This window comes from Gymnodraco acuticeps, unplaced genomic scaffold, assembly GCF_902827175.1.
Source record: "Gymnodraco acuticeps unplaced genomic scaffold, fGymAcu1.1, whole genome shotgun sequence".
NCBI classification, from domain to species: Eukaryota; Metazoa; Chordata; class Actinopteri; order Perciformes; family Bathydraconidae; genus Gymnodraco; species Gymnodraco acuticeps.
Window position 1 is genome coordinate 739551 of NW_022990023.1, and position 16490 is coordinate 756040.

A 16490-nucleotide genomic window follows, 5' to 3' on the forward strand; every position below is an offset into this window, starting at 1 on the left:
TGCTGCTATACAACTCAAATAATCAAGTAGGAATTCATTTACATAAACTGTGCTTTTGGCTCCAAGGACATAACGGATTACATTTAGTACTTTAAGATGCTTCTCTCTGTGCGCTGGGATCAGGTAAAGTTTGTTTCATGGCACTTTAGTTGCTTGGATAAATAAAAGTAAAAAAAAAAAAAACGAATTAACTTTTGCTAACTATCAGATTATTACCTCTTTGTCAGAAGAAGAGACTTGATGAGGCGCCGACAGCAGGAGCTAATGCACTGGCACTTGGCAAACACGGCTCCTGATAAGAAGGCATTCTTGCTCTCAATCTGTTGGCACCTCTCTCCTTCATCTTGTTCTCTCCTCTCTGTTTCCCTCTCTGCAGATGTGACTCAGAAAACCGTTACCTTGGCAATCCACTCAGAGGAACCTGTTACTGTGAGTAATTCTGCACTGTACAGAGACAGCGCTCACACACACACACATCTCCTTGATTATTCTTGGCGACTCTCTCTCTGCTTATCTTTCTCTCCGTCTCTACACTTCCACTTTTGCGTTAAGGGCAGATGGAGCATTTTAGCACTTTGGCACCAGGGGCGCTTGTTCACTGACAGAATGACTTGTCGTTAAAATGTCAAGTGCATCAGAAGGAGTGAGTGATTGAGCTAATCAAGGAGACGGAGGAGTAAAAACTCTCCGCTCGACGACTCACTCCCTCAATCACCCACCTACTCATTCATTAATTTATAAAGTTGACTTAATGTCAGTTTGACTTGAGTGCAAAGTACAAGGAAAATCTATCAAGGTGAGTGATGCAAAGCGTTATAAAAAAAAGAAATTGACATCCAGTGCTGACGAGTAAATCTGTGCCAGTGTTTATGTGTATTCTGTGCATGTTGGGGTTTGTTTACATGATGTGGTGTCCTTCACGGTGCTGCGGTATGCATCTCTTTCAACACTCTGCCACTGACAACAGAGCCTTTGCCAAGTTTTTGTCCCTTTTTTTTAAATGCCATAGCCTGACACCGGGCTCAATGATGGGGGAGGCAGGAACTAAAAAGCCTGGAGCCGGCTTTAACCTCTGCACACCTCTGGGACTTTCTCTTGAGCTCTGTTACTCAGTATTGTAAACATGACACCCCTGACTATCTGAAAGGCCATTGAGCATCGTGGATAAACACGCTGATCTCACAGTGACGTAATCCAGCTACTTCACAGTGTCTATCAAATGGGAGGAAATGCGAGGTCGATTCGAATGAACATTTGATGCTGAAAAATCACATAAACAGACTTGATACATGACGATTGCGTTTGTTGATATAAGAACCACTTATACATTTACTTTTCTTTATTGTAGTTTTTTTTATCTATAATGAAATTCAGCACATAGGTAAACAATAAAAACAAAATTGCAATTGTAATGTCTTAATTTACAATTTACACGCGCCGTGATCAAAGAGTTATTACCATGTGACGTAGCGCTGAAAAACGATAAAAAAGTCTGACCGGTATAGATGACCAATCACAGAAAATGTGTACCAGCCAATCACATCACATCAGGGCGGGACTTGTATTATTAATATAATCTGAGCGATTTAAACTTTTGCCAAATATTTTACCTAAAAAAAAAGTCTTCTCAAGAAAAGCTTTTAATGCAGTTAATAGCTATCTTAAGTTGTTCGTACAGGTATGTACATAGAATGCATAACAAAGGACGCTATGGTGGCTTTAATAGACCTCTTTATGGTCTACATCTCAAACACAGTCCATATCAGATAAACGGTTGAGATTTACCCAGTTTGTCTCAGACTGCTGACATCTTTCCAAAGCGGAGGGGGACCAGACACTTCTGCCAGAGCTAATGAATCATGAGTTAGCTGATCATTCTCCCAGGCAAGTTTCAAATGGGAACAACACGTTTACTCCAACCTATTCACTTGAATCCAAATAGTTGTATTTATAAAAACAATGTTGACTGGTAAATGATTATTATATTCTTTTATACTGTAAAAAGAAAACATCTACTTTTAAAATCCATTTAAATGTGATACAATCCAAAAATATATTGGTCAATAAATCTCATGTGTGTTTACTTATACTTAATACTTACTCAGAATGTAGTCAATGCGTGTGTGACCACTATTAATAAATAATTTGTAACTCCATTAATCGCTGCAGGGTAGTTTTAGAGCCCGCTGTCAGGTTCTCGTTCTCTGCTTGATGAGAAAATTGTGCAACCTGATTGCCGTCATTGGATTTGATTACAGACATTTAGATTTCACTTGTCGCCTTCATGCAGTTTATTATTGGTTTTTCTTTTGATCATATCACATTGCGTACGTCTCTATGTATTCATCTTGTCATAGTAGTCTCTAGTAGTGTGAGCCAGGTATGAGAACTTTGTTTTATCATTTCCAAAACAGACAACCTCCTGATAGACTACCAGTTCACCTTCAGTCTCATCCAGGAAGATGATAATCACTACACCGCCATCAACTTCATGGCCTCACCTGAGCAGGTAACTATATCCTGTAGTCACACACTGACACTTTGACAGTTTTTGATCTTTCTTCATTATAATCAAGATGTAAGAGTTGCATTTAGAGTCTGGAACAGCTCATAAATGATTAAAGTCTCAAATAGTTTCATTTCCTGTACCTACAGTAGGCTTTTTAGATCTACGTTTTCATATTAAGGCTCTTGTGTATGTGTGTGTGTGATATTCTCAGTTTTTTTTCTATATTTAATTACATTCATGTTTTGTGTTCTCTGTCTGAAGGCTAACAAGAACTTGGACATGTCCATTAACGCATCCAACAACTTTAACCTGAACATCACCTGGTCGGTGGGATCCACAGGTACCTTTTTATTTGCAGTTAATTTATTGTGTAGTAAAAACACCTTGCTCTATATTATCTTCCTATATGACAGAAACCTTGACAATGGCTCAACTGTGTACACATCCCATTAGCTGGTGTTACATCGATTCCAATCTAATCCCCATGGATTGAATAATCAGTCCATTTCTTAGTTTAGTTTTAGATTAAGTAGATGGATTTGCGAACATGTCAACAGCTCGTTGGTTAATGAGGAAAAAGGCTTCTTTTTCTTTCCTCATTGTATTGTGGATCCAACCAATAGTCTGTGCAAATACTTATTGCTATCTTCTGCGCAAATTTTCATGAATCATTATGCAGTTGAAACATGTAAAACATTCTAAACCAAAAGCAACAAAATGCTTAGGTCATAAATGGTATTAGAGATTGTAGTGAAAAGGCATCAGCATTTTTAAAATGTCATATTTTTATGAAATACATTTTTTTTTTAAGCATTGGAAGATTAAGGCAGCAGACATTTAAAATCTTAGGATACGTCCAAACTGTCCTCCTTCTTTATAATTTGCCAGATCCACACAAAATAATAAATACACAGTTTGTCACAAGCATCAATAAGAACATTAAAAAACGATTTTATACCAAAATGTCAAACTCAGTCCCCGGCTTAAAGACACATTGTCTTTATTTATTGTCAATTAAATACCCAAAAGGTCCTATACAAACAGTCACCTACTTCCATAACATTAACACAAATAAGCCATGAATATGGGCTTACATACGATCAAAACCCTTTGTTTTATTATTTCCATTCACTTTTAATTATATTTAATGAAAATTATTTCTAATTAGCTTTCCAACACCAATTACTCAACTGCCCCTCCAGGTGCCTGAGGCATAAACAATGAGTTTATAATGTAGATAATTAAGTTTTTCGTTTGATAAAAGAAATGTGCTTATTACAATAATAATTTATTCGGTTGGTATATCAGGAACAATAATGTCCGCTCTGTCGTTAGTATGTCCTGTGTCACTGTTGAGTGGGTATTATATGTCCCCTGAGGAGAGACGGCCAAGGACACTGGACCCCCCCCTCCTCTCAAGGCAGCCGCCACGTTCTCCCTCCCCACAATAATGGCATTTTCCAACCACTGAAACACGTTAACCCCCCGCACGCCACCTTAACCTTTTCTTTCAGAATACCCGCCGTCATTAATATTTGAAGTTGGGTTTCTCAGAAGGAACGGGAGCCTCTTCACAATCGACAAGAGCGTCGGAGCGCCTTTGGGTGGGAGGAGGAGGGTGATTTCAATTAAGATAAACATGCTCACGTAGTCACACTGAAGCTGTCATTTCCAGTCCTTTTGTTTCAGAGCTGTGGGTTGGAATGCCAATGTCGAGGACCCAGTAACACGAGGGAGAATAAGAAATGACTTGAAACATTAAATAGAAGGAAAAAAGACTTAAATTCAAGTGTGGCTTGGAGATTAATTCGTTTGATTCAACTATTAAAAACACTAACGTTTATAATGCAGTTTTGGCCATATTTAATGTTATTTACCAGTTTTAGCCTGTTGTTAAATGAACTCCCTTGTGAATACTGAACCTAACGGGACACAAACAATTATTCATAATAAATAATTGTGGATCTGCGCATGCTGCATCCGCCCAAGGGAACAACATGCTAAATTCTAGGGCTCACATATACTCAATGCATTAGCGGAGAGTGGTGAAATGGATTCAAATGATGACTGTGCTAGCATGACTCAGTCTTGACCTATGGGCAGCAGCGGCACACTTTCCCTCTATCAAGCTGCGCCTTTCTCCCACGTCCATTTAACAATTAAATACGGACGGCATGTATAATTACAAAATAAAAGCTCTACTGTTTTAGGTCAACCCAAAAGAAGCTAAATGCACTTAAGACATAATAATATGAATTGCTTATGAGAGCTTTCCTGTCCCAAATGGCTTGATAAACCCATTAATGGATTCATAATGATACGTTGCTGCTCCGTGTCTGTATATAGGTGTGTGTGCTCAAAGTTAACTCGTTGCCCCAACAGCTGGAACCATCTCTGGAGAGGAAGTGCCCATCGTGTCCAAAACTAACATCAAGGAATACAGAGACAGTTTCTCCTGTGAGAAGTACACCTTTAGAAGCAACCCCAACATCACCTTTTATGTCTACGTCAGTAACTTCTCATGGCCCATCAAGATCCAGGTAAGGATGAAGCAGCAAACACCGTGAACTAATCATTAGTCTTGATCTATGTTGCTATGCTGTCTTCTAAATGGCTCACTACAGTATGTACATTATCATTCCATTGATAAACAATTGTTCCTACATGCATACAGAGAGCTTATTGTTGTTGCTCAGGGTGATTTCAAGTGCACTTTATTCTAATTACAGATTTAATGAGGGATGGTTAGTGTGCATAGGTGCACAGCTGTCTTTTTTTGTGCGGGCAAAAGCAAAGCGCCGTTTAACCTTTCCTACCCCTCTTTCTGAATAGAGGAGATTGAGGTTTTGATGTGGCCAAAATACAACAAAGGGAAAATAAATACAATTTGCTGTCAGTTATTTTGGGTTAGCAGGAACACAATCATTAATTTGTTGTCAAAGAATTGTTCCAAGGTTTATTCTTGCAGGCTTTTAAATAAATGTTAATGTTCCTCTAGATCTGCCAGACGTGTAAATACTCAACTTTTTGGCCACTTGACCATAATCACCTAATAGCTTGTGATTTTTGTATGCCAAAAAAAGCCATTTAGTCTGCAACAATTGCATTGGAGAAATTGTACATTTAAGCGAGACACTTGAACTCAGCAACATGATAGATGCTTTCCTAATATTATCACACAATTCCCTTTTTGCTAATTAGCACGCTTCCAAGTATTGATTTTTATATTTGTTCTGTGCCTCCCTTTCACAAGGTAGATGATTGGACCACGCTGTGGCGATAATATCTCAGGGGTCAGTCCATCTGTGGAGGTGGCCCAGTAATAGTTTTCTATTAGATTTCCCGGCCAACAGTCACTTATTTATTATGGACTGGCCTGCGCTGTTAAAGCAAATAGCTTTTGTAACAGGATAGGGTCTCTCTTCCTTTGCTTGCCTTTATGATGCCGGGGTGAGAGCGTAGACCTGCGTGAGATAAAGCAGAAATTGAGAATGCACTTATGAGCCTCGTGTTTAGGCGTCTAACCCATACAAATAAGCATTTAAATGTTGGTAAAGATAGCAAAGCGAGGTTTTGAGCTTTCTGTGACATCATTATGTGTTCGTATAATTGTTACCCAAGAGGACCACTCGATGTAATAAAAGTCCACTTGTAATGGAAGTACATTCTCAGAAGATGCCATTGATCGGCTCACATAGATGAATTGAAATTAGATTAACCCCAAATGTATTGCTTTGACCTCGTATTATGTGAAAAGCAGGGTTGCCAGCACTGAAAGAACTGCCCCACTTACTAAAAACGCCAGAAAAACATGTGTGCTTTTCAGTCATTTTAGCCATGTCAGCGAGCATCTCATTTCAGATCACTGATCTTATTATCTACCTAAAAGTGTTAGAGAAAGTCAATTGGTTGGAGACGTTAGACAAGAACACTAGACTCTGTACTGCTATAATCAACTTGAACATGCATATAGCTTTGTGTAAGACAAATATATTTAGCCCTGTAGCTTGTCAATTACAAGATAGTTGATTGATAAGCAAAAACAAACATACTTTTCTTCTTCTCTTTGTAATACATATAACAAATTCATCAACCGTCCGTCATTGATCTGAATCACCAAGAATCATTGCTTTTGAATTTCTGCCTCATCAGTATTCATAACATCCAATATGACGCACATAATCAACCTCTAAAAGCTCATTGTGAGCCATATTACTTAACCCTCCGTGCGATGAACCGGGGGGGACAGTACTGCTGCAGATGACGTTGTGTTGTCCTGATGCTCTCCGGGCTAAAGGCCTTCAAAGCATCTACAGTAGATAATGACATGTCACTATGATGTGGCCTATCAGATGTGATTGAGCTGCTGGGTATGTGCAATCCTTCTTTTAATGAAGGTAAAACGTTATTTACTGCTGATATAAATACGCTAATCAGCTATAAGAGATTCACTATTTTCACATTAGGCTGTCCCTTCACTCAATAGAATCCTTTTCAAATTAGGGAACAATTCAAGTGTGTAATGCTATAGTTTTACTTTCCTTACTTACAGTAATGTAAATGTTTTAAATGACATAAATGCAGAAACAAAATACGTAAAATAGAAAACTGCAGTGCTTTCCATTTCTGGCCTCAAGTCATTAAAGATACAGTACATAATATTAAAAACATTTGCATCGAAATGCATCAATACGATCAAAAACTTTTTTTCTTAGAAGATGTGGATTGTGTTGAAATAGAAAGCTTTCTGCCTTGTTTGTATCTTTGTCCAACAATTTTCTATAAAGTAGAAGCTTTTAGTGAAGAATTGACCTTTTAACGGGTCCATTCTGCTCTTACTGCCGACGTGAACTGTCAACACTAGATCACGTTAACCCCTTCACAATGTCACACGTCCACCGAAAATAAACTCAAGATTGGCTGTGCTAAGTAGTTCACCTTTTTAGAGTTAACATTTCTTTATCACACATTCAATACATTTTAAATATAAAGTTCAGGTTTACTAACCCTAACCCCATTTGTATTGACTGATTAAGCCTGATTAACCTTTTAGTATAGTCATTTATATATCAATTTTTTTTATAATTTCTCTTCTCTCTTTCCCTCCTCTAGATTGCCTTCTCGCAACACAACAGCATCATGGACCTTGTCCAGTTCTTTGTTACATTTTTCAGGTGAGTGAGTCCAATATGTAACACACTCATTCATGTCATTTGATTCAGCTCTTCAGCAGTCAAGAAGCATCATCCAGAATTTGACCCGCCACCTCTTCCTGTTCCGCTCCTGCCTCTCGGGGCTTATTGAGTTACTTGAGCCTGTTCCGTTAACCAAGTACATGTAAATGCTTCTTGTGTCTTCAAGGCAGCAATCTTCCTTTTTAGAGTGGCAAATGAAGCAGCCAGTGACCAATTAAATAGGTGAATATTGCTCTGCGAGTGCCATCTAAAGAGCAGGCATGGGCGATCAAGATATGAGGAGCTCTTTAATCATTTTTCACCCGTAGAGCTGCGATGGAAATCTTTTCTCATTGAAATGTTGAAAATGAGTCAATTGAGTTCTCTCAAAGGCACTGAAGTCTGAATACATTAAGAGGATGCGAGTATAATTGGAAAATGTATGCTTTAGGTAAGATATCGGCCTTTTTTAGAAGCTTCAATAGATTGAGTTCTCTCTCAAAGCTTTGGTTACCGTATGCAAAACCAGCAGTGTATAAACTATAGTGGTTTGAATATTTAGCTCTGTGTTATTGGTGTGACCTTTTATTTTCTCACCTAACACTGACCGTAGTGCAGTTTCTGTGTATAAATGTGCGTTTACTTTATTTCAAGGTGTGCTCCCGATGAACTAACATATTATCTGTGTAGCTGTCAAGGTGGGAATAGAAGACAGTCTTTGCCCAAGGCACCTGCCCGTCATTGCCCAGCCAACAATAACTTTCCCGAAAAGCTGTCACACGATCAGTTATCTTCTGCCTCCATCCGATCAAATTACAGTTGAACACCCGAATTCAGGGATTTTTGGACCGAAAGGGGAGAAGGACAGCTTATTTGATCTAAAAATGTGTCTGACGGCTCCTTGCATCATTTGCACAGGAAACCATTTTAAATAGGGTCACAAAAGGGCAACATGTAGTTTGTCTTTTTAAAGTAACAAATTAGCACTTTTCCTGGGCATTACTATTATTCCTTAGAATGTTTTTGTGTATTATCCTTCCTTTAGTATTAGTTTCTATCAGTTTAGTTCTTAATATAATCAAAAATAACCCCTAGGAATCCACGACACAGCACATAGATTTCCCAGTTTACCAGCGTAGTGTTGCACATCGTTTCCCATCAGTATGCATTGCAATTTCTTTGTTTTTCCCATTATCGTGCAGATTATATTCATTCTCTGAAGTCTTTTCTGCATCCTTGTTGTCCGCTTCTCACTCGCCCATAAACTCAAAAGTGAGTGAAAGGCTATGAGGCCGTGACAAGCGGTTGTGTGTGTGTGTGGATTTGAGGGGATGAACCGGCGGGAAACATAATCAGCCTGATGACAAAATGTCAAATCACCCCACAGGGTTTCTAGACCTCCTTGTATGAGAGATAGGGGTGAAGAAATGATGGCATGACTGCTAACACACGCTTGTCCCTCCTTCTGTTGTTTTTCTCTTCCAAGTTTATTCAACTATCCCCTCAAGCTTTTTCAATACACGCCGTTTAACAATATATTTTTTTACAAATGTTCCACACGGCTACCTTGTCTAAGTGACTTCATGGACAATATTTACTTGCACAGCACTAAGTTGTTATCTAATGAGTCTGATTGTTTTGTGTGTTATGATTAGACACTGTATAAAGTCTATAGGACACGGCTTCACACTTGCAGTGGAACCCCAGGGTCTAATCTATACTAATTAACACGTGTCATTCATGTCACATCTGTGTGTGTGTATTTACAGAATCTCTAGTTGTGTACACTTGCACATGAGTTATTTCTTTGTTTTCCAACCATACACAGTAGACTTATTAAGAAGCATGCACACATTATCTGTGCATCAACTTTATTCACTCAAAGCTGAACAAAAACTGTAAATAACATTTTAATATTTTAAAGAAGTTCTGGCACTATATCATTTGCTACCCTACAAGAAGTAATTGTGTTCCTATTTGGCATTTCAAGGTTGCTTTTTCTACAGAGGATCATGTTTTAGCAGCCTATAAAGCATCTAGGAAGCAGGTATAGAAAATATTGATTGCTTTTCCCATTTGGTAACTGTAGCCTTGTGGTTACAGAGATGATCATGTATTTAAGTTGATTTTCTTCTCTGCCAAAGGCCACTTTTACATGACACTATATTAAGTAGTAACATATTTGGCTGTGTACTACTAAAGACCTTCCTGAGATCAGTACAATTAGGAACATTGCAACGTGCGACCGCTTGTTTGCTTTCATCATGAGTAGTTGAGTTAACACCTGCTGTTACTAACTATCGGACATCAATAAGTACTTGTAGATAACTTAAGTGCATCCTTTGTTTTAAGACTTTTATGTTTGTCCTTCACTACCTTAAGGCGATAGAACATGAATGACTGCAGAACTGCTTTATTAACAGCTGAAGCAGAAGGAACAGCAAAGGGGATTTAAGCTGTCTAAAATAGTGATGATGAAAGCCAAACCCCTGTCTAGGGATTTCTGTCACTTCTGCTACATGGAAATGTCATTGAAGCCCACACAGCTCCCCCCTTCTCCATTCACTGTTATCTTCAAAGCGTTCTAAGATGGTGCAAGTATTTCTAAAAGAATGAAAGGGTGTACCTCTCAAATAAAATCCACTTTTTTAAAGCTTGGCGGCCCACTCTTTGCTTTATTTGAGAGGCTGAAGAGTTATCACGCTCCTCACAGACGTTATCGTTCAATTGACTTGCAGGTGTGTCCGGCAAAATGAAAGCCTGCGAGTTAAAATATGAAACAAAAGGGCCTGTGATATTAGAGCTAGTCATGTGTCTCTGGTGAAATGTGCTTATTGGACCAGACTGCCCTTTCTTTTAGAAATGTGGCATGTCCCTGAAGACGAGGGCTCATTGGTCATATTACATTACGGTATAGGTTTCAAATCCAAATATGATTTTCTTTGTTCCTGGACAACAGGAAAAGAGTCCTTCTCATCCAGTGGGTACAGAATAGAAAGAAGGATATCATGAAATACGTGTTAGTAAATGAATATCAATTAAAGAGTTCACCTTTTTTGTTTTTTGGTGTTTTTTTCACCAAACCACATTGATCAGTGTCTTATGTGTTGCTGTGACAACGATCTCTTTCCCTTCAGCCCATAATAATCCTACCGCTCTCATCTGTCACCAGGATAATGAAGTGGAAGCTTTCAATCAGTCATATTTTTATATCCCAGCAGCCCTCGGACCTTGTTGAATTTCCCTTGACTAATGATTTTAATCTTGGGTTATTAAGTGAAGTAATCGGCCAAAATATTCAGTTTGCCAAGAAATTGATGTGATACCTCTTCATATCATATATATTCGTTTTTTTAAAGTAAGAGCCAAACTATGAATATTCAAGTCTACCCTGTTTGAAGGAGTAATAATGTAGTTGCTAAGTTGTTTTTCACAAAATACTATATCACCGATTATACAGTAAAGGCTTTAATAAAATCAAAAAATGTGTGCAATGCATATAGATATAGGACACAAAGCAGCACAATAAGTACAGGACATATAACCTTGATAGAAATCTGTGTAATTCATTGTCTGAATTAAAAGCGTAAGATGTGTGCATTTTGAAAGTCAAACTTTTTTGGCAGACATGAGGAAAGACTGAAATGTGTGCGTTAATGTTTAAATATATCAAGAAAACACTGTGAAAATACAAATGATTGACATGTTAATTCCTAAAAAATGCTTAGAAAAGAATGTAAAACCACAACGTTTGTTAAAAAATCCAATATATATAATAGAAAATCTTACAATATGAATCTCTTCTAGGTGGCATGTTCATATCCTGTTAGTATCTACTGATGCTTTTAAATACCCAAGGGTTGACCGCTACCTATATGCAATGGAAATATGTGTGCACTTCCTCAGGTACAGATGTTATTAGTTAAAGTCATGCTGATTGATATTGTTTCCTCTCTTTCCTCCAGTTGCTTCCTGTCTCTCCTCCTGGTGGCTGCAGTGGTTTGGAAGATCAAACAGACCTGCTGGGCTTCACGACGGAGAGAAGTAAGTCCTTAAAACACATTCTGTGGACCATTACAATATTTAAAAAACTTGCAGTTAACATTGTAGAAATACTTAACAACATGCTAGCTAAGTTAGCATTATTGTTCAAATCTAAACAACAATCGAAAAGGTCACTATGTGTCAATGGCTAGTGGCCAAGACGTCACATTTGATAAAGGTTTATTTTTTCCAAAAGTAAATATGGTCATTCAGAAGTTAATGATTGAAGTAGCCTAGAAGTAAGTCGAGATACTGTGAATAACTCAAGGAAAAGGGGATAGAAAGTAACATTAATATTCAGTTACTTTGAAAGATGGGGTTGAAAGATGAGATGACTGGCAGTAAAAATAAATAAATAAGAGGGCAAGAAAGAGGAAGTAAGGAAATGGAGGAAGTGTGCAAATATATGTAAATTCAGCCGTGAACTCAAACTGCATGTGGTGGTTCCTGGTTTCTGTAAAAGCTGCCATCATTTCCATCTCTTCAGACCGAATCCTATATTCTCCTAGATGCTGTCAGATACTTGATATCAGGACGTTTCATTTGGTGCTCATCCAGCCTTATGACCCGCAGTCTGCTAATAAAGCTCCCACAATTTATTCCCCTTTGGGCATGACATTGATTATCAAAAGATCCACATTTTTATACCCTGTAATTGATGAAAATAAACAAGAATGATAGCTACCGCAACTCGGGAATCATGCCTATCCAAAGAATTAAAGTCAATAAAAGTTAATGCAGGCAGATGGGCTCACGTCATTGAAATTCTGCTCACTTTTGCTGTCTGCTCTTGGCATTCCTGTAATCTGTTTGTCACTGCCCTTCAGCTGCCACATGAAGACAGATTCATATTTAAATAAAGATCTCTCATCTCTCAATTTCAGGTGATTGAAAAGTTTTGTCACCAGCCAAACAAAATACTTCTTATTCTCTGAGAAGGACTGACAGAGTTGTTTGTGGATGAAGCATCAGCTTGTATTTATTAATTTAAGCTACGTCAAACTTTTTTTCCCGCCCTTTTAGCAACAGGACATTATTTATTTTTGTACCTTCTTTTTAAAAAACATTACATTCCTCATAGTGATCTTATTTCTGAATCTTATTTGAATCCTAAACCTTTTTGTTGGGTTTTTGCTACAGCTTTTGTTGGCTGCTGATTTGTGATTTATCCAGGTTTGATTGAAAAGTTTAAAAAACTGTAGCTACAATCTGACTAGCCTAAGACATTTTGATCCTTTATGCAGTTAAATCCTGTTAAAGGTAGTTTTATTTCAAAATATAGCTGTCATACTGGTTAACCAGTTTCTCAAACATGTCTGCCACATGGCTTTATGAAGCTGAGAAAAAGAATACCTTAAGGTTCCTGCCGTGGCATTTTCAGCTGCCCTACTTTTGACCAGAAGATGTAAAGATGAGCTGTGTGTTGGTCACCTCTTCCTGAAAGCTGTGACAGTCTTCAGGGCTTCAGTGCCTTTTCAGCTTTGCTTGTAGACTTTAACAGCATCTCATGTGGCTGTCAACATTTCACATGTCCAAAACCAGCAGGACAATTTGAAGTGATGTTATCTAAAGTAGTTAAGGTCTGTCTATCACCCTGCCAGAGTAAAATGGTTTTATGTTTGGAATGGGGCATCCACTTATGTAAGTACTCGAGTCTGAAATGTTTTTAGCTATAAGGTCAAACCTCTATAGCTGTTTTTATATCTGCAGACCTCAAGCTGCAATCAATGTAAGCTTGTTATATAGGTGTAGAGCCTTATGTTTATTACCACCATTATGACTGATACAAAAAGTACCCATTTACTAACACAAACACACATTTATCATAGAATTGAATACAAATAAAAACAACAGTTTGTCCTCTGACCAACCTCCAATTTAAATAGTGTTCTCATTTGTTTTACTCTGTTATCAGACAGGTGCAGACATAATAAATCTCTCTTTAAAAAAAATAAATAGAAAATAAGATCTTCTTCCATTTATATGGAACAGTACATTTTTGTTTTGTTTGTTTATTTGCTTTCTTAAAGGGAAACTATACATTAAAGTATTAGTCTCTAATTCAAAGTGCGCACAACTTTATGCCGCGGTTAACAAAACCAAAAGTGCATTTGTTCTTGTCAAATCTAAAGTATCATATGAATGTATATTTTTAGTTAAGAATATAAAGATGTTTCTATATTTCCCCCATTTAGACATTTTAAATTAAAATATTAAGAATTATAAACTGCCGTTATTTTTAGCTTCCTCATATGGTACAATACAATCAGCATTTGTCTTAATTAAATGTCTTTCTTTTTTATATGGCCAATTACAAAAATGACAGTTCATTAGATTTGTATTGACCAGTTTTTGTAAATGAAGAACAAGGGATTATGAAAGACAAAATCTCTGGTTGTGCTCTACGATTTAAATTGTTCCTTAACTGTCCATCCTACAATGTTATAGGAGTCCAATGCTAAATAAAGAAGAGTGCTCTTTGACGTTAGTCACATACAAAAAAGTTATCTAGTTTGTGATGGCATTAATAACAAATCATTTCCCAAATGGCTTGTAATAATAGCCGGCTTGTTGCATACAGCATCCCATCATAAAGTAAAGTGAATCAGAGTTTCAGTGGAATTTGTGATGACTCACTTGTGTTGAGAGACGAGAGCAAGTCTTGTATGGTATCAGATCATCATTTAAAAGGGCTTGTGATCGGCCCATGCATTTACGAGGCTTGTCCAAATATGGACAGGGAGGATTTGGGCTGGAGGCCATCTAATGCTCACAAGCCCCCATTTAACATAAGTACATGGAATAAACTAGTGGTAATGAGGCCTCTAGAGATAGCTGGGAGAATAATGAGTCACTGATCCTGATAGTGATTGATCTTTTTGGATTGGCTTCCTGGTGTGGAATCTATCCTACTGTTTCCTGCTAGACATAAATAGCTATGTGTTAAAATGAAACCGTTTAAATGTTTTTTTTAATTTAAGACATTTGACATGAATATTTGTTCTAAACCAAGCTGCCATTGTCTGTTTGTAATGTGGAAATTATCTGAAGATAAGAAAAACAGCCTCTTAAGAAACATTAGGTGGTAAATGTGTAATTCCTGGAGTGCTCTTATTCACTCAAAGCAGATCTTCCAGCACACTAATGCACTAATTGAATAAGCACTTTCTCTTTTTTGTCAGGAGTTGAAAGGACTTGGTTGCAAAGGCTAACGGTTGTATCTGAATAATTTGAGTTGAGGATAAGTGACGAGACTGGGGTCCTGAGTGGGGGGGGGGGGACAAAGGGATGAAAAGACGGCAGCTGTAAATGCCACGGAGGAGGACGAGGGCTGACCTCTTTGAAGCTACCTGTGGGGGGAACGGGGGGGAGGGGGCGCTGACATTTCACAAGACTGCAACACGGAAGATGTTTTACACACAAACATGTGAATTTATCTAATGCTCTCTTTATCTCTCTCACACACTCTTACCAACACGTGCATAAGCGCTTGCAACACTCTGAAAGCCCTCCAAACTATTATTCAGCAGCTGTTACCATAAAAAGGTCCTTTTTTTTAAGCATTCCATAAATCGACAAGTATAAATATATTTATTTAAAACACATATGTTTTCTGCTAAACTGATGTTGTTCATTTCTTAAGTACATTATTTAATAACGATAGTGGTGTTGCTATAGTGACAATATTGGTTTGATACAATACATTTTTCTCTTTCACCACCAACAGATCACATTTTTATTTACCTATTTTATCAACTACTACCCGAATTGTCACCAAGAAATTCACAGTGACAATTATTTTATATTTTGTCATAACAATTGTGAGGCACACGGTAGAAATACAGAACTTGAACACTGATATTATTAAAAAGAATGTCAGCTTGCACATATTTGATAGCGGATAAAGTTGCATTGCGGTCCAGGTTTATAATTTTAGGGGGATTAGTGTTATTTTCATTTTGATGCACTCCCAGCTGGCTTTATTTAGGCTTTTTTCATTCAGATTTGTAGTTGTTCGGAACGAAGTGTTGTTCTCATTCATAACACTCCGTTCGATGTCTCACTATGGGATGCGCCTCAACGCGTATGCAAACAGAAGCATCAATCTCATTACGGCAATCCTGATTGGCTGGAGATCTTGACGTCAACGTCAGGGAATCCACCCACCCTTTAAGTAGCTTGCGCTACGACGCAGCGTCATTCAAACACCTCTTCTCGCTTCAGAGCACATCTCGACCTATCAGTAACCGGGCTAGCTTAACGGTCCACAGACTGAACCCAAAGCTAACATTCGGTCGACGGGCGCTTGCCGGTTACTTTTTTGCTTTGCAAGAAGACTGAGCAATATTAACACACCAGCTAATATTGTAATCTGCCTCGCTGTTCTTTCTGTCGAAATAACGGTAAGGTTTGATTTTTTTCTTCAAGCTAGTAACATACCTGTTGCTAGTTTGTTCTTCCCTCCACACCGACACCACGGTAAAGAGGACGTTCTCTTTTCTCTCTCACACCAGAGGAGACGGAGATAAAAAAAGTATTAACACACCAGTTAATATTCTTTAAAGAATCAAATCTACACCGTCGCCTTTTTTCCTTTCGGACTAACGGCAAAAAGAACATACATACGTTCTCAGTGTAATACTAATGACTGTAAACCACCCATTTCGATCAACACAACTCTATTATCTATGTGCTTGCATTGACAAATCTGAAAGCAACACATTGTCCACATAATCCTCCCATGCCCCTTGAAGAGCTCAATC

General features: G+C 37.9%; 1 protein-coding gene across 1 annotated transcript in view; it reads left to right on the forward strand.

Moving 5' to 3' along the window:
- atrnl1b (attractin-like 1b) overlaps nt 1-16490 on the forward strand; it is a 68720-nt gene that overhangs the window by 35568 nt on the left and 16662 nt on the right. Inside the window, exons 21-26 of the mRNA XM_034214375.1 lie at nt 377-429; nt 2415-2509; nt 2771-2849; nt 4892-5049; nt 7622-7683; nt 11649-11727. Coding sequence (XP_034070266.1) covers nt 377-429; nt 2415-2509; nt 2771-2849; nt 4892-5049; nt 7622-7683; nt 11649-11727 — 526 coding nt within the window. The remainder of the gene's footprint in view (nt 1-376; nt 430-2414; nt 2510-2770; nt 2850-4891; nt 5050-7621; nt 7684-11648; nt 11728-16490) is intronic.